The sequence below is a fragment of the Squalius cephalus genome (assembly GCF_949319135.1).
Source record: "Squalius cephalus genome assembly, chromosome: 24".
In the NCBI taxonomy this organism is placed as follows: Eukaryota; Metazoa; Chordata; class Actinopteri; order Cypriniformes; family Leuciscidae; genus Squalius; species Squalius cephalus.
The window spans coordinates 8,702,301-8,722,172 of NC_137145.1; the positions used below are offsets into that span (position 1 = coordinate 8,702,301).

General features: G+C 37.2%; 1 protein-coding gene across 5 annotated transcripts in view; it reads right to left on the bottom strand.

The window, feature by feature from the left end:
• Nucleotides 1–17,508: 17,508 nt before the first annotated feature.
• The window catches only part of msi2a (musashi RNA-binding protein 2a), a 186,933-nt gene continuing 184,569 nt past the window's right edge, over nucleotides 17,509–19,872 (bottom strand). For all 5 annotated transcript variants that reach the window (XM_079861554.1, XM_079861553.1, XM_079861551.1 and 2 more), the window contains 2 exons: nucleotides 19,513–19,589; nucleotides 17,509–19,360 (listed from right to left, as the gene is read on the bottom strand). In XM_079861554.1, coding sequence (XP_079717680.1) covers nucleotides 19,548–19,589 — 42 coding nt within the window. In that variant the 3' untranslated portion in view covers nucleotides 17,509–19,360; nucleotides 19,513–19,547. The remainder of the gene's footprint in view (nucleotides 19,361–19,512; nucleotides 19,590–19,872) is intronic.

Here is a 19,872-nt window from a genome sequence, read left to right on the forward strand (position 1 = left end):
CAGCAGATTGTTAAGATTAAAAAGAGCCCAAACACACCATAATCCATCACTCAGATCTAAAGATATTCCTTATGGCGTTCTGACACAAAAAAATACCAGAGGCGCACCTATGAAGTAGCAATAGCAGTGATACTATGTTGTTTTGATGTGACGTTTCAGCTCATAACTCAATAAAACATGCATGGATTGTGAAAAATCGAACATCTTTATTGACAGCAGATTCTCACGATTACAAAGAGGCCAAACACAACATAATCCATTGCTTTGATCACGAGATATTCCTCACGAAGTGATGCATACTTGGCTAAAAAACAAGTCTCTCATCCTTCTGGGGAGCAAAGTGTTTTCCAATTTTCCCGGAACCGTCCGCGCTCGTTTTCAAACGTGGAATAACACAAAATATGTATCATCTTAAAGCTTAGAATCTCATCTTTTTAAAGAATCCAACCACTTCAATCAACTCTGAACGAGTGCTGACTAGTCTCTCTAAACCGGAGTGTACCGCCCGCGTGCGCCACCCATGGCGCCACCTAGCTGCGAAAATATTCATTATCATATTTTTCAAAAATATTGCCTTGATTCAAACAAAATTGGTGTCATTTGAAACCTTAGAGTCTGAACTTTACAGTGAATGTAGCCAATTTGAAAAACTCCTAAGTATTGCTGAGTTATTTGCTGATAAATATTTTTAAAAAATCATAATCTATAAAATACTTTTTTGTACTATGTACTGCAATGTGTCAAAAACATCATACATCTCATGAAACATTAAAAAAATCGTTGAAAATGGCACTTCATTTTTTACAGCATATTAATACAATTAAAATGAGCCCAAAATTAACTTTATCTATTGCTTTTATGATAAGATATTCTTCATGGTGAAACACTATCAAAAATGCCCATGAGGGGGCGTCAAGGTCTCAACAAAAAGGCTATCTTTTTTTTTCTTGCTGTAACTTTTGATTACTTTATCCAATCACCACAAAATTTTATCCAGATGCAGCTCATATGTAGAGGGACTTCCCCAAAAAAGAATTTTCCTCCTATCTTATTTCCTTCCTGAGTTATACCATGTCAAATAAGAAAGATATGCATTATCATTATAAAATATATATATATTTTTTGTCTTTTATCAGCAGTTTCTCGGCAGCAGAATGTCCAAATGTAATGTAATTTATATTTTCAAAAAATTTGAAAAGTGTTCTTTCAAACGATACCTACCTTTTGACTCTCCTTGCTATAGTTTTGAAGTTATGAGTCTGTAGTTTTGTGTATGTCACTCAGAAAACTCTTTTTTTTTATTGCTTTCCAAATGTGCGAGGACTAAACAAAAAGGCTACCTTTGTTCCAAATGCTGTAACGTTTGAGTACTTTATGCGATCACCACAAAATTTGATTCAGATGCAGCTCACATTTAGGGGTACTTCCCCAAAAAAGAATTTTTCTGCTACCATATTTCCTTCCCAAGTTATTGCATGTCAAACAAGAAAGATATGCAAAATCATAATAAAAATTATGGTTTTTTTTTTGTATTTATCAGCAGTTTCTCGGCAGGAGAATATCCAAATGTAATGTAATTTATATTTTCAAAAAATTTGAAACATTTAGTAGCCTAATACATTTTAAATTGAGTTTTAATTTTTATTTTATCTGTTATTACCTTAGTTAATGTGCTATGAACTAACATGAATGATCAAAGTGCAATTGTATTGCTGAAATATTAATACACGCAGTAAAACGTATATTGTACATTGCATAATGCATATAGTGAAAGCTAGCTAATACCTCCTAGTTAACTGGGACTTGCCTAAATGGGACTTGCAAAGTGTTACCTATGAAATTTACATATGTTTCTAGGTTATAGCTAAAGAAACCTGTAATATTTTAATGTTAAAATTATTTTCTGTAGAGTTCGTTATGTAGAACGTCTCATTTTAATATATTCATATTTATTTCATTTAGCACATTTCAGTTCAGCACTGTTTTACTTTGTTTTTAATCCAGTATCCATTTAAAAAAATACTGGTTGAATAATTGTTATCGGCATGTACGGTCAAACCTAAATATCGGTATCGGTAAAATCCACTATCGGTCGACCTCTATTGTGAATAACATACAACATATCCACTGTAGTCTGATTCACAGACAAATGATTCTAATGAATTGGTGCTTTTTTAGTAAATAGAAAACATACAGTACAATGAGTGTAGTCTGATTCATGAACAATCTTTCAGAGAACATAAGAGAACAATCTCTTTTGAACTGGTTATTTTAATGAATCATTCAAAAGGAATGTTCTAGACTTATCCATTGAACTTTCCTTCATTTATTTCACTGACCAGTTTTTGTTTGTGATTAGGAAATCTGTAAAATAAATTAATTACAAATTAATTTAATTTGTTTAAATAAAAAAATGCAAAGTTTGGTCCTTGTTGTACAGTTGTGGCCAAAACTGATGTCCGGAGGCAATATTTGTTTTTAATGACCCTACAAGTTAAATTAAACCATCAAAATATGAGGAAAACATTTATATTTTTAAAATATTTTAAATATGAGGGAAGAACAAAATGCTAAGGTTACGGTATTCATTTGACTAAATTATTTGGCAAAAAAGGCAAACTACACCTGCCTTTACATGCAAAGCAAAACGCATAGAAAAAAAGGCTCACAGGAAAAAGCATATTGACTAAAACATAATCAGTTATTAATATTTTGTTGGTTCTCTCTTGTTTTTGCATGTGTACAATATTACACAATTTTGAATATTTAAATAAAGGATAAAGATGCAAATTTGGCCAGGACATCACTTTTACTGTAGATTTTTACAGTTAACATTTTTGTCATGTATCAAGAAAGAAGGTTCCCTGTGTAATTTACAGAATTTGCTGTGAGAGATTTTCTTTCACATATAAGCAAAATGGACATTATATACCTGAAACGTGCAAAAATGAATTGGGAATTAATCAATTGATTAATCCAAGAGTTTGAAATTGAATTGATTTGAACTGAAATCCATGAATTTGTATCTATACTGATAGGGCATTCTCCTTTCGATTACTTTCTATTTTTGAAAATCCTGATAAATTTCTAAATTTCTTTAGCTCCTTTTAGATTTTTTACTTGATGTTCTCTTAATTCACCCTGGTGAAATCTAAACTGGTGTGGATGTTTCTGTCAGAAGCTTTGAGATCAACAGATGAATGTAGTTCACCCTTGCTAAATTGTGTTCTAAAAGACGATCCCTTTTGAAAATAAGACCATCAGATTGACGGGAACGAGACGAGCCCCGCTGCTTGAGAAAGTGACATAAATAACTTGACAATGAGGAGTAAGAAAAATCCTCATTTCTTGTTTCCCGTTTGGTCCGGCTGAGGCTGTTCTGTCCTGATGACCGTTTGCAGGATTGGACGGAGGCAGCAGTGCCTGACTCGAGGGCTGATGCTCCACTGATTGCACAGATGTCCCTAAGAAGGCAAGTTGCCGTGGAAATGATGGATGACGTGAGTCCTGCCCCTCTGCCCTCGGCTATCAAGCGCTGTCTGGAAAACAACAGAAAACTTCTCAATCAATGGAGAGTGTCAGAAAGTTTCAAATGAAACTAGTTTGGAGACGTAAAGGATGTGCTGGTGTTACCTGTTGGAGAGCTTGAACTCCTGCAAGTTTTACAGTAAGTAGCTGTAAGATAGCTCTGTGAAAACCATTAAATCAACAAAAACAGCTGCAAAGGATATTTTAACAAGATGACACCAGTTCCCCTATAGACAATGGCACATGATGTAATTGAAAGCAGTGTGTGATATTTAGACCAGGCGGGCAGCAGTATTTCCTTCATCTCTCTCAGTCGGGATCCATAACAATTCTGCCAGTGTTTGACTGTGGCTGCCGGGCTCCCAGCAGAACATCTGAATCCTGACTTATTGACCATCTTCTCGCCTGATCAATATTTAATGCCCCCTTTGACAAGATCACATTCAACAGAGTGAGAGATTTTACACTTCTTGGCCGGCGGTCCAGCGAAAAGACGGAATTTCTTTCGGTGTTATTACATGAAGGAACAGCGTTCAGAGGCCCTCTCTCTTCTTGCCTTGCTGACTCGTGTGATTTCTTTTCAGAGATGACGGAGAACATCTGAGCCACAGGGTGTGCGGTTCAGACCACACAGCCGCAGATCTTCCTCACGATTCATGCCTGCAGATACCATACTCTACTGTTAATTATGTAGTTGAGAAAAAAAACTCTCATTTGGATCAAGGCCAGGAGTAAAAAAAACCCAACATGATTTCTTTCCTTGCATCACACGAGCGCCTACAAAATAACAGCTGATGAAATGGGACTAATCTTAAGGGAAGAGTGAGATAAGGCAGTTTGGCAGTCACAACATTGCTGACGCAACACTTTCCCCCCTTTAAGTTGGGAGACACTGTGTCTTTTGGATGAGCAAACACACTCAAGAATAGTTTACCTAACAATGACGATTTTTGCCATCGTTCACTTACCCTCAGGTCACTTGCATGGAACACAAATAGAATGTCTGTTTCTGCAAATAGGAAGTATCTCTTTTTCCCATAGTAAATTAATGCATTACTATGGAAGCGTATTGCATTCACTTGAGGAAAAAAAATCTACTCCGTTTTTCTGAATTAACGAGTTAATTATCTCAGAATTACGAGATAATTTTTCATGAAAAAAAGTTTTTGCTCTGTTTTTCTGAATTAACGAGTTAATTATCTCAGAATTATGAGAATTTTTTCTTGAAATAAAATGTATTTGCTCTGTTTTTCTGAATTATTGAGTTAATTATCTCATAATTCTGAGGTAATTAATTCAATAATTCAGAAAAACAGAGCAAAAACTTTTATTCATGAAAAATGATCTCGTAATTCTGAGATAATTAACTCGTTAATTCAGAAAAACAGAACAAAATATTTTTTTTCATGAAAAATTATCTCGTAATTCTGAGATAATTAACTCGTTAATTCAGAAAAACAGAGTAGATTTTTTTCCTCAAGTGAATGCAATACGCTTCCGTACATTACTATGGTAACCAGCAATTGCATTCCCATCATGCTAAACCACACCCCCACTGCATGAAGCATTGCCAGCTGTATCTTTATCTAATATCATCATTGAATAATTACGTATTTAAATCATTCTCAACATGTGGTGACAAAACTGTCCCTTGCCTTTTGTCATGAAAAGATCAATGTAAATGGCATCGCATTTGACTCTATTGCATATTGTTTTGCACATTTTTTTTTCAAAATAATTTGATTTTCAAAAAACAATTTTAATAATTTTAATATAATATTTTTTTTATAAAAAAGCATTTATTTATATTTTAATTTTTGGATTGTTTTATTTTCCTGGGTTAAACATTAGTGCATAATTGTTAATTGTGCAAAAATTAATGTAAATAATAATAAAAAATGCTGTTAAAACTGTATTTGTATTTGGAGATGTTGACAACCCCTTCTTCCCTTGTGAAATGCAATAAATAAATGAACAAACTTTACATTGTCCTTTTGATTTGTAATGATGTCAAGATGTTAATAAATACTATCAAATACCATGGGTGAAAAATGAACTAAACGGAATTAAAACATTGGAAAATCAACAAATAGTGTCGTAATATTCATTTGTGTAATATTCTTTGTCTACATATTTTCCAGTGTCTATTTTGGAGCCCAAGTCAAGACACGCACATCACATGACGTCTGTCATACTCAATGTTTTGCAGAGAGAAAGAATGTCTCAGCAGAGTAAAAGTAGATCACCTCATATTTTATTGTTTTGCAGATCATTAGTTTGAATGAAAACCAGCACTCTTGAAGCAGAAGAAATAAAAAGAAAATATTCAGCTCTTTTTCAGTCTACTGAAGCATGAGGGTAGTGCCGTGGGGAGGGACACTCTAGTCATTTAGCCAAAAACGCAAGAGAGACCTGGGCTTCGGTCCAACCTAAAGACTGTGAGAGAGATCCAACCGAATCAGGTTCCAGAACCAGACACCGGTGGAGTATTAAAAGCTTATCCTGAGGTGTGATGGGCGATGTGAATCCTGTTGGGACATCCAACTGAAACAAGCTTCTGATGGTTTGTAGCTGCTCTTCCAGCTGGTGGGCCAGTTTTTGAAGTTGGTAGACCATCTTGGACCAGCAGCAGACCCCCAACCATCATATTTCCAAACCTAGCTTGTCCACCTTAATCTGCAATGACCTAGTTTTCCAGCAGGGAACAGTGGGAAAGTGGTAGTCTGTAGAAATGTGTTCGTCTAGGTCTTTTAAGGGGGTGTTTCATTAACAGACATGCTGCTGTACGTGACACTGAGCTGTTTTTAAACATTCACAGCTGAGAGAATAAACCCATAAGGCGGTTGTTTATAGTGCAGCTGTATTATCTTGTTCTCTCTACAGCTGCTGTGTGTCGTAGTGTCATGGTCTGTCTGCTCATCTTTAACCTTTCTCTCTGTCACCATGTGTGCATGCACATTACAGAGCCACTGTATAGGACACTTATTCAAAACACTCATTTGTTTATTTATTAACCCTTTCATGCATAGAGGTCACTACAGTGGACAGCTATTAAAAAGCCATTTTCTTATGCTTGGGTTTTGATGGCATAGTTGCACATTAACCAGTACAGTGGACACTAGTGCATCATCCACTGCCACCATGTGGCAAGCCTTTTTATGTGGAATTGGCCGATGGCCAGTCAGAAATGCCAAGTTGCTCTGGAATGTCCAGCCTTTCCTTCTAGAAGACTCTTGCAGGTAAAAAAAACCTAAGGAGCCATATCATTGTTACATTTTCCAAGAATTGATTTTAGATTGGGAGGAAAATTGTCCACTAAATTGTACATCATGAATCACTCACTGTATTTCAGCTTCAATTCATACTGTCTATTACTGTCACTTTCTCGAACTTCATCTGCAGTAACTTTTTTTTGTCTGTAAATAAATGTATTTGTGTTATTAGATTTTATTACATGGCTTGGCTGAATTCCAATGTAGAATGCGGTCTGTTATTTCTTGATAACAGACCGCTGCGAAGTATAACAGACCGTTGCCATGAAAAACAGCGCGTTGCTATGGATGCGGAACGGACTATTTTCTTTGGCGGAAGCAATACAATCGTTTTTAAATCAATAAACTCCTTTTTAAATCAATAATTCGTGGCAAATTATTTATTTATTTTGTAGGTAGCCATGTAATAAACGGGATAATGTATAGAGAGGCGGTCGTTATAGCGAATAACAACCCCTTCAGGCTGATTCAAGACCCCTCCACTTCGCGTCGGGGTCCTGTTCAGCCTGTCGGGGTTGTTATTCGCTATAACGACCGCCTCTCTATACATTATCCCTTACTTAACTTGCAGTTTCGTCAAAAAGTAATCTGATTACATAATGCTTGTTACTCGTAATGCGTTACTTTACTCGTAACATAAAAAAAGAATCTAATTACGTAATGCACATTACTTGTAATGCGTTACTTTGTTACTTCAAAAAAGTAACCTGATTATGTAATGCACGTTACTAGTAATGTGTTCCTCCAGAGGGTTTTTTCAGAGTGGAGAGCTAAGAAAGAAATTTGTCCATTTTGATTATAATCAGAATTATCAGCTAATGGTAAATTGGCGTACTCTTAAACTGGAGGGAGCTTGAGAATTTTCTCCATGGTCTGAGTTGTATCTTCACCGGTTGTAGAAATCTTTGATAGAATTGTGTCCTCGTGTTGTGATATCAAAGACACGTGATATTCAGTTGTAAGTTCTTCTCTGTCTGCTGGTTGAACAGGAACACAACTCTATTGCGTTTGCATGCAATAATTGAAGCTGTATTATATTTATTTTGTACATTTATAGTTTTCACATTTTATATCAATTTGTTTATTGGTTTGTTAAATACACACAACATTGCTGTTTTATTACTGATTTGGATAATACAGTACAATATAGTAATTCACGAGTTTGTGTGCCCATATAATCTTAGTGTAAGTGGTAAAACGGATTTGGCTTGCTGTCTGCTAGAGGGGCTCAGAGAGGATATTCTACTCGAGCTCCGGTTGCCCCCTGTTACACAGGCAAAATATGGTACAAAAGGAGGAGAAGGGAAAGAGTAGGGATGCCGAAAGAACTAATGACGGGAAGTGGTAAGAGGCTGGTTTTTATACCTTGGTATTAATTAGAAGATTAGATGGGATACTCCTCACGAAATTACAATAACTACACTAATTCAGTTAAAAACATAGACGCATACTGTCCACTCAAGTGTACATCTGAAAATCTCTTAAAATATGTGTAAAAAAAAAAAGTTACAATTTTGTTTTTCATGCCCAAAGAGCAATAAAAACACAAGAAAAAAAAATCCTGACTGTGGTTATCATAATTCATGCATGAAAGTGTTAAACATGCTATAAATAAGTGTTGGGGTATGTTACAAGTAACACATGAAAATAACAGGTTTAACTGCCAACATGTTCACTGACTTTTAACATTTTAACATTTAAATGCATCTATAAGCTAGTGTGCTCCAAAAAATGACAAAATTTGCATTTAGAAGACCAAACCCAATGTTGAAAATGAAAATCAGGTTGATGTCAGAATCCAACGCCAGATTGACATTAATCTCCAACGTTGGACAGACGTTGTATTGTGGTTGAAAATGAAAATCGGGTTGACGTCAGAAACCAACCCGACTTTCATTTCCAACGTTGGGTTTAGTCTTCCAAATGCGAATTTTGTCATTGTTTTGGAGCACACTAGCTTAAAGATAACAGTAAGGCTAACATATTCATACTAAAAGCCAAACAACTTTAAATCTGACGTCGGGTTCTGACGTCAATCTGACTTTCATTTCCAACAAAAATGCAACCAAAATCATCCCCTGACTGACGTTACTACTTGACAGAATTGCAGTGGAGTAAAATGTACGATATTTGTCTTTCAAATGTAGTGGTTAAAGTAAAAAGTTTCCTGAAAACAATATACTCAAGTAAAGTACAGATACTCAAAAAGTGTACTTAAGTACAGTACTCATAATTTTAACATGTATTCATTATTTTAAAAGTATTTGTATATTTTATTATTAATGCGTCTATTGTTATTCTTTTTTACACTTTTTAATTATCATTTATGACCTGACATTTAGTTTGATGTTGTTGCAACATTTGCAGTATTCCTGGTAATGTGTTTGTGTATGCAAGAGTAGAGGAGTTATCTTCAGAAAATTAAATCTGCACTTTCATAATCACCTCTGACCAAATAGGAGGATACTGTTTTTCATAGCAGGAATTAATTAAACTCACACCATGGGACAGGATGACACAGTTTGATAATATATTTTGAGTGATATGGGCCATTGACTGCCTTTTCATTGCTCATGAACAATAATGAGGCAGGCAATAATAATAATAATAAAATGAAAAAAAAAAAAAATATCTGTGGATCCATTCACAGTGCAGATTGTTTGTGGGTATTAAATTGTGCGTACATCTCTGAATGAAACTGGAAAAGGAACCTATTGTCAAAATGTTTCTTAGCAAATTGCTGTCACTGCCATTGTGTCGCGTTTGATAGATTCACTGTTTTTGAAAAGAGACAGAATAGAAAAGTGAAGATTCATCTGGCTTGGTCAGCTGTCCACTGCAGGGATTTCATTCTGGACATCTGATATGCTGATTGTTTTTGGCACTTGTAGCTGAGGTGACAGCTCCAACAAAAAGCATGTATCATTTTATCAAGGGTTTTATTTATTTATATATATATTTGCTGCTTTAAGGCATGAAAAGGGGCTTTGAGAGCGTCTGGAATGGGGGACAGTGAGCTTTGCTGATGCTGCATATTCAAACATGCAGAACTCCCAAGCTATTTTCTTTCCTCAAATAAAGAATTAAAATAAGCTCCTTTAAAGGCTGATTTTAGATATCAGCACTCCCACGGCATTCCCCAGCTCAACGCGTTTCCTGTGGTTTATGTATGAAGGTTGAACAGAGGACACAAGGCTGCACGGGAGCCTGTGTGTGTGTGTGAGAGATTATACAGATCTGAAAAACAGAAAGGAAACCCGTAGGAATGGGTACAAAAAACATCCAACAACCTTACTAATGAGTTAGATTGGATAGTTTATGTAGATATACAGTATATTTATTATTTTGATATGCTACAGCCATCAAAGCGGCACTTTAACACCTTTGAATGTTAGTATTTTAAGAAAATTACTAAATGTGATAGTTTTACTATTTACCGTAGCATGTTCATTTTTTTGAATATCTGTCAAAGGCATTGCATGTTCTTTTTTATTCAGCTTGCAATATTTTTTTGGTTGGTCTTTGTACAAATGCTATGTTTTAGTGGCATCCTCTGCCATACGCGTTAGGTTTTAAGACATTTTCATCCAGCTGTTTTCGAACACACAAATGTTTGTGAACTGAACCACGCAAAGTAATGTGTCGGAATTGGGGTTTTGTGGACCATAATAGTAAAGGGTTTCCTTAAGATTGAACACTGAACATTGAAAATAACTATTTTTGCACATCCTTAAAAGGCAGGAATGCCAATACAGGTCTCAATAAAATCTCACACAACATAATAAGCATGAGAGTTGCTGAAGTTACTTCTGAAGCGTTTATATGGTCGGGAGAGTGAGGAGCGCATCTGCTTCAGGGCTGATTTGAACTTTCTGCAGTCAGGATGGCGTGATTGATGCTCTCGCAGCTTCCCGTGTGTGTTCCTCAGTCGCGTTTGCTCCGAGGAAACTATTGATTGGGACGAGAGAAATCGTTCAGGCTGATAACAGTAATGAACGAGCTGAAGCTTGCTTTGGAAGTGCAGCATGGCGTCATAGAACATAAAAGAGATGGAAGGAAAGGAAAGCATTAACTAGCATGCTGGTCAAAGCCAATCTTCTCAACAGGGATGCATTCTTTTAAACTGTAGTGTCATTTCTGCTCCACTAGTGGCACCAAAATAATTACCAAAGCAATTCATATCACTTTTTTTATTTTGTGAAAATTGCATTTAGAGTTTAAATGGAAGCTGTTATAATAACCGATCTGACAACAGATTCCCCAGTGAGCGTAAAAGCTTTGGCGAGAGCATAACTTTTTCAAATTAAATCGCTATGAGACCTTAATTATTTCATTGGATTGGGGTCAAGGATGAACTGCAACAATGTAATTATATTAGATCAGCCAGAACTCAAAGGTTATTTCATAAGTTTGGCGGTACTGCGAAGCTGGTTAGCAAAAGAATCCGCTCAAAAACAAACCTGTCAACTCAATAAAGATATAATAGATATAATGTGAATCTGGGCAAAAAGAGGATATTAGCGAAAACACATTTTCCAAACATCTCATCTTTTGATAACCGTGAGTGCCGTGGTTTGGGAGAGGGGAGACGTCTTCCCGGAGAACTTCTCTCCGCCGGCACGGCTGTTTTTCCCTCCCAGAAGGTCGTTTGGTTAATGCACATTTTGGTCTTCACAGGCTCTTAACTGCTTTTTAATCAGTGATTATTAGAGATGTGGAAGGCTGTGCAGGCGCCGGAGTCCCCAGACGCAGAAGAGTGCCTGTCAATATGTCATGTCAATTAGCTCACGGCGAGACGGCCCCCTCCATAGCTGATCTACTCCAACACTTCCTCCGCCTGCACGAGGAGGAAATGATCTCATCGCTGGGTATGCTCAGAATGACTTACAGCTATTTTTTGACAGAGAGTATGAAGTATGTTTACTGTGCACATACTGCTCTCTGTGTGCGTGGATAACCGAGATGACCCACTATTTGCAAAAACGTGCCGCTCGCAACCAGTGTAAATAGTGTATCCCACGATGCAATGAGCTCGACTTGACCTTCCATTCAATCAACAGTTGCAGTTTCTTGATGTTAAAGGGATAGGTCACCCAAAAATGAAAATTAGCCCATGATTTACTCACCCTGAAGCCATCCTCCTAGGTGTATATGACATTCTTCTTTCGAATCCAATCAGAGTTATTTAAAAAAATGTCCTGGCTCTTCTAAGCTTTATAATGGGAGTGAATGGGTGTATGTCTTTGGAAGTCCATCAAAGCGCATCAATTCATGATTACAGTGCTCCAAGTGGCTCCGGGGGTTAATAAAGGCCTTCTGAAGTGAAGTGATGCGTTCGTGTAAGAAAAATATCCATATTTAAAACTTTATCGACTAAAGTAACTAGCTTCCGAAAGACGCCCATACGCAGCGATTTACGGCAAAAGACTAACCTTGAACTTGACGCACAATGTAATGACGATCGCAGTTGTTTGAACCGCGAGAGGCGTTAATTGCCACCATTACGTTGTGTGTCAAGCTCCGCGTGGAGCACTTTAATCATGAATTGATGCGCTTTGATGGACTTCCAAAGACATACACCCATTCACTCCCATTATAAAGCTTAGAAGAGCCAGGACATTTTTTTATATAACTCCGATTGTATTCGCCTGAAAGAAGAATGTCATATACACCTAGGATGACTTCAGGGTGAGTAAATCATGGGCTAATTTTCATTTTTGGGTGAACTATCCCTTTTAATGTGTATATGTAAAATGTTTATATGTAATATAATAATGTATTTTTAGAATGTGCAAAAAAAAAACACACCAAATAATGAGTCATTAATTACTCACCCTCATGTCGTTCCAAACCCGTAAGACTTTTGTTCATCTTCAGATTGAATTTAGGCTCATGTTGTCGGCTACCCAGTATGCTTTGCGGCTGCGTGAGTTCTCACCAAGGTTTTGTCCGATTGCTATTATAGATGCCCACTCTATGCTAAAGCAAGTGCACTATAGCAATCTGCTTTCGTAGTTTGTTTATATGATGAGCGTCTCTGTCGAGGACGGTGTCGTGCACTCTGAGTGCTTATTTACCTTAATGTATTCTAAACATAGAACCGACACACTCACCCTTATCAAACATATCGTTAATTGCCAATTAAGCCTGAGCTTCAGACTGATGCTTAATTACCGCTAACGAGAGCCGAGTTGCGGCAAGGTCTGCTCTTCTCCCACGCACCTTTACCGCGGGAAACACTCGTAAACACGCCACAGCCGCAGCTGATCCCACTGTAAAGTGCATCATGAATATTCACGCCGAATGGGACACACCGCTAAAGACGAGCTCCTGGCGGGCCACCCTCCGAGAATGTGCGCTTAGCATCCTGCTAGTTTATATGTGCTGTTAAGTGCACACCGCAGGACCAGGACCACGCTGAGAGCTGAAACCCGTCTCGTGACACTCATGACACCTGCATATGCAAATCTCAGCACTGCGGGCCTGTCGACACCGTCTCACCATGAGCTCACAGAGAAATAGAGTAATGGAGAGAGAGTTTTAGGACTGAAAGAGGAGGATAAGACCTTGGCCTATATTAACTATTTGGGGGATTTCTATGTATGATTAATAACGTATTGATTAGAAATGGCAGTTCATTGTTTTTCGCATATGCATTCTCATAAACTACATTATGTGATGCAAAAGTCGTTCGATTTTGTTATGACTATGAGCGTATCTTATTTTAGCATCTTACAAACACAATCAATGAAAAGCAGATTAGCATATTTTGCTGACTGAGTGTCATTGCAAGAAAAAAAACTGAATGGGAAATATTAGTAAACATGGCATCAAAACAATATTTAGCTTTTAATGAAGGCAGGCTGTTTGTTGTCTCATATATTTGAGATTAAATCTCATCAACCCCCTTTGCGGTTTGAATTATATTATTAGACCGTACAGTAATAGAGAGCTCGTAGCGGGATGAATGATCTTTATCTCTGACAGAATCATATATTTGACCTGTCATCTCGTCTAGATGAATGATTCTATAGGCTTGCTTGCGCCACATCTGTAGTTAATACTGTTCAGCTATTTTGGTGAACTCTAAAAAGATGAAAGTTTAATAAGGTTCGTTTGACAGCATATATATGAGAACCATGTAGTTTTTATCTATCGATCAGAGGAAATATTTCTGAAACTAATAAAGATATGTGCGGCATTAGGTTTTATACCTCGGCGGATTATTTGCCGGGAGTTATTGTTCGGCTTAAGCAAAATGTGGGTTTCTATTATACTCCAGCGGCTAAGCACAGCTAAAGCCTTAATATCCATTTATGAAGATATTCATTTCATATTCAGCAAAATTCATGAGGTAGAAAATGTTATTATAGACCCCATGAAAGCCAAAATGAGCCAATTGAGAAAGAAAGTTTGCATGTGCCTCCTGTGAGCACCGTCTCTCCAACCAAACGCCAAAAGTATTTTTTTCCCTCTGAAGTCCACTGTTTTCATGGCCATTGTCTTTTCACACAAAATGACTTGATTATCAGAAAACCTGATTAGCAAAGTCATTTTCTTTGTTCCGAAGCACGGACTTAATTTGTTAATATGTTACATTTTCTTCCTGGTTCGGTTCGCTTTCACAACATTTCAAAGCGTACCAAACTGTGTTTATGCAAGTCACATGTGTATAAAACTGTCCTCTTATTGGTCAGAGTTCAACTGGTTTCATTCCTCTGCCATGACGGTCATCCATCAAGATGAATAGAGACAATCGCTCCACTGGCTTTTTGTGGCTTTGTCAGGATACACGCAAACACTTATTCAAATTGATTCCTGCTCTGACTGATAAATTAAATATATATTAAAAATATATTACATTTATAAAGCAGTTAAGCTTCGTCAGGACAGCATTCTTGCAATGCAAAGAAGAGTAATTACTCAGATAAAGAGGCGCTCTTTGTTTTTCAGCCATAAAACTTCTTGTATATAACACATGAATTATGATACCATTTGTCGGATTGCCTTCACACCTCAAGCAAACCTCCCCAGAGTTCGTTTTCAGTCGGGCCGAGACCACCTCGTTTAGGCGATCTCGGAGCGATTGTTTTGGTCTGGATCCGAGTGGGATTGCCGTGTTCATATGTGCCGCAGCCTAAATATAACAACTAAGGAAGAAAGCAATCCGGTCGAATTCGTTTTCGATTACCTCTGTAAGTGGTTGAAAGTGGACAAGCTCAAAAAGTAGTTTTAGAGGCTGTTTACGCCTGTATTTAGCCTCATCCACTTGCAGTGGCGGGCGGTGCATTTCACACCTAGGCCTTCAGTGGTGTCCTACCTGAATGAATCCACTAAGACTTCAATTACTGTTGTACAGGTTCTCTGTGCGTTTCAGTTCCAACAATGAGTCTTTTCTATCGAGGCTAATGCTGAAAGTCGAGTGTCCCCCCTTGTATTTCTGGCATAAGATTTAATTCGCTTTAGGGCTGAGAGTGTCTGCTCGACAGAAGACGTGGACACAGGGACAGTCACCACAAAACATGACGATGTGTACAGCTGCCCCATGCTCTCACAGATTTTGAAGGAAATCAATGAGATCAGCGGGACTTTTGCCTTCAAAATCAGTCCTGGCATACATTACAGTCAGTTAATTCTGTTTTTACCCGGACAGATCGAATAGAGCTCCGTGACTCAGCATTAAGCTGGATAAGGCTACATTTCACAGGTATATTCTCCATCTGTAAATGTTAGAAAGTCAAACAAATATGTCCATTTCATTGTCAGGAGAGGACGAGCCTTCTGCAAGTGAATCTCCGCTAATATTCAAGAGCACAATAGAATAGTAGCGCAATAATTCTGACTAAAATATACATATTGCTCAAAAATTTGTTGTTGGAGACAATAAATGTGACGTGGAATTTTAAACCTACAAGTATATTTTTATGAAAGTGACCATCATTATGGAGTAATCAAATGCAGGCTAATATAATTAGTTTGTGCTTTTGTTTTTATTTAAATTTTTAGTTTAGCCTTTAGTCAATTTAAAAACAAAATCATTGTTTTTAGAATGTAATGTTACAATGTTGGAACGTAATGTGATTTTAACCACCTTTTTTGCACATAATATATTGCATAGCCTACATTACATTCACTATATGTGTTTCCATATCCTTCAATATCAACATTGTTTGTAGGATATCATTGGGCTCCGATCGACCAAAACGCATCTTAATACCAGGTGTAAACTGGACCTAAGATCTTACAATGACTTGGACTTAAAACGGATTACAATACAAGTGACCTTAAAAGTTATGCACTGAATTCCCAAGCCAAATCCTTATGACCAACCCAACATCAGGAAGGTCGCTGACTGTCTGCATCATTAATAAAAGAGTGTGTCAGTTGACTAATTATCAATCAGCATCATGTTTATAAATGAGCCTGAACATCTGCAGCCTGCTTGGGAACCTTGACAGATCCAGTGCTCAAGCACCAGTGAAGTGTTTTCAGGTGAGTTTTAGCAGCAAGCAGCAAGACATCTTCTCTTTAGTAGATGGAGGACCAGCTGGTGGCAGCACAAAGACAGAGATCTCGTCGAGACAAGGACGAGGAGGTCGCGACAGAGACACAGGCCACTTAGTGAGTTTAGACAGCTGGACAGGCCCGGGGATGTCCGTTTATGAGTCAGAGCTGATTGGATGGACATGGCCAAATTTAGAGACAGGTCTAAAATGCAGGGCAACTCAAACGTCCAGATTTATTCATCAAAGAATCTTAAAAACTGTATCACAGTTTCTACAAAAGTATTAGCAGCACAACTGTCTTCAACGTTGTTGATAGTAATAAATGTTTCTTGAGCAGCAAATCAGCATATTAGAATGATTTCTGAAGGATCATGTGACACTGAAGACTGGAGTAATTATGCTGAAAGAATTCACGGGAATAAATTACATTTTTAAGATAGAAAAGTTATTTTACAGTATTACTGTTTTCAATTGTTTGATAAAACTAAAGCAGCCTTGATTGATTAAGAGACAAAAAAAAAAGTACTACCCCAAACTTTTGAACGGTAGCGCACGGCACCTTACTTGCATGGTACGAACAATGTATTGTATAATGTAATATCTTTTTGTTTTTAGAGGCCTCTTAAAAGCATAACAAGGGCTCAAATTGTTCCATCTGTTGCCTTTCCTGTCACAGCTCGAGTCACTAGTGAAAAGCCTGGGACTGTGCGTGCTCTTCAGCCAATCAGTGATATCAGTGAACAACTGCGAGGTGAATGGGAACGCCAACAGACAGAGACTGCGCTCTTCAGGTAAGATAGACCTCCTTGCTTCTAGCCTTTTTAAATCTATTAAATAGTACCAGCTACGGCACAAAAAATGTTCACCAACTGCTGTGTACATCACAGACAGCACCCATGGAGATCACATTCTCCTTTACATTTACATATAACGCCTGACTTATGCCGCTCATGACATACTGTGTATAGTGTGTATAGTCAGCTAATTACTTCAGTGTAAGTGTGTGTATTCAGTGTAATACTAGGAGATGATTTCTGGTCTCACATTCTGTTCAAACTGCTGTTAAATGACACTTTGAAAAGGTAAATGAAGAAAGGGGGGGGGGGAGGTCATTAACAACAACCACCACAAAAATAACCTGAATCAAAATTGAAATCACTGAACAAACATCTTGGTTTCATTTTTAATGATTTGTTTTTTTTACATTTGAACATTACAATAGTTTTCTTCCCTCGCTCCGTTCCCTTCGTTTGTTTAAATATTATTACGTGACTGGCTCTATAAATCTTTTCGAGGCTCTGGCGTTTAGAGCGTGTGCCTCTGGCCACCAGACTACACCAAATAAAACAGTTTACATCTGCAGCAGGAAAAAGAAAAAGACACATTTACACCAGAATATACATATCAGATCATTTAACATTAAAAATTTGCAATTTATATATTTATATATATATGTGTTTGACCTAAAACAGCTTTTCAACTTGAAAAAGAAATCAGCAGCTCTAGGTTTCGGGTCAACATTATTATTTTTTTTTCTTCAGTGTCTTCAACTGGCTGTATATTAAAATATGTCAATATTTCAGATAAAAGGTTCACTATGTCCTTGAAATGGATTCGAAGCACACCAGTAATAGATTGCTTTTCGTTTGGCTTCTTCTCAACCTGCGTTCTGGACGCCAGTGGCAGAAAAATAAAAAGCAACAATTTTTCATACATCAAATCTCCGTAAGGTCACTCGTGACAGCTAGCATGTGCAAAGAGAAAATCGCCATTCTTTTTGTACACAGTGCAAAGCTTCCTCCGTACACTTGATTTACTCAGAATAAATGAAATCTCACAGGACTGAGGTATGATTCATTAAAAATGTTTGTTTGCTTCAGTCAAAAGTGAAATAAACTGCTTCGTTCACGTACAGTCCACGACAGGTTCCAAAATCAAGAGGAACGTCCTCTATTAGACAACATTAACAACAATAGACAACATAGTAAGTTTCTTTTTTTTTTTTCTTCTTCTCAAGAGTATAAAAATGTCCGAATGTGCAGAACACAGGAAAACGTCCTTTCGTTGATCACTACACACAGTGTGCTTTGGACGGGAGTGGTGTTTCTGAAACTCCACGGTGAATGAGGAAAGATTCAGCTCATGTAATGTCCGTGAGTATGCTGGTATCACACCTGTAAAATGATTCAGCTCATGTCATGTGTATACACTAATTAGAAAAATCATGTGTTACTGGAGGTTTTTTTTTTTTTCTCACCATCATACGTCAATTAATTTCACCCTGATTTTTTTTTCGAAACACCATCAGAAAAATATGCCTGACCTGGTTATATGCAGTGAAGTATATTTACAGTTACATTTCTTTCTCTTATATTTGAAACCACCATGTTTGAAAACAAATGTTACAGTATACTTTTTTTTTCTAAATGACAACAACAACAAACACAGATAGATAGATATAGATATATATAAAAAGGACCATAAAAATATTGGAGTCCTCTCCCTCTGTATTGCCCAAAAATAGGTCATTATGATCAACAATGAGACTTCACAATTAAAAACAGCTACTAAGATTAAGTAATTTTCTTTTTTTTTTCTTTTTTTCAATGGATGAATGGCGTGGTGTCTTTCAGTGCGGCGTCTGTCCAAGTGTGCAAAATAATTTTTTTTAACTGGCATCAAAATTGATTCGGACAACACTTGTGAACACTTAAAATGAGCAAAGAAACTTAAAAGAATTGTGACAATCGCAACTGAAAAATTCATTCGTCTAAGTATTTCTCTCTAAAAGCCGAAGTCATTTAAAAAGCGTACAGAAAGGGGACAAAAAAGAAAAGCAGAGAGTCCTGCAGTGACAGGAGGGCTGGATTACTGTTAACAGCAGTTGTGATGTTTTGTTTTCTGAGATGTTTTTCTTCTTTATTTGGGTCCACCCCCCCTTGTCCTTTCACCAATCAGAACCTGTAGTGCTTGAAGTCTTTATGACATCAACTGTACATGAACCAATCAGAGACTCTGGGTTGGTTTCATTTTCCCAGGGCCTCCAGATGAATTCTGGTGATTCAAAACAGATGATGCATTATAGAACAGGAAACCACAAACATTTGCTACCTTAAGTGTTTTTTTTTTAATCATTCTTGTTTAGACTATGAATGGCTACATACAGTAAAAGAATCAGAATGAAGTTTTCAGAAAAATGTGCATACCTTCAATGAGTTGGTGCTGCATCTTTGCTTCGCTTTCAGTGGTATCCATTTGTAAATGCTGTGGCGATCAAAGGACCCTGAAAGCAGATAATGTGTAAGATGTTGAGCAGAATCACTGATGTAGTGTGAATCTATCACAGAATAATTCACACGTTTCTCTTTTATGAACTGATTCATTCTTCTCTCATGTGCAGAATCAAGAACTCCACTTTAAGAGAACAATTATTCACAAATGATAAAAGTGCCAATGAAAGCTGTGATCTGAGTGTCACTGAGAGCAGACATCCTGATGAAGTAAAAAGCATGGTTAGTTCGGCACCAGCAGATGTTTTGGATGCTGGTTTGTCCATGAATTTCCAT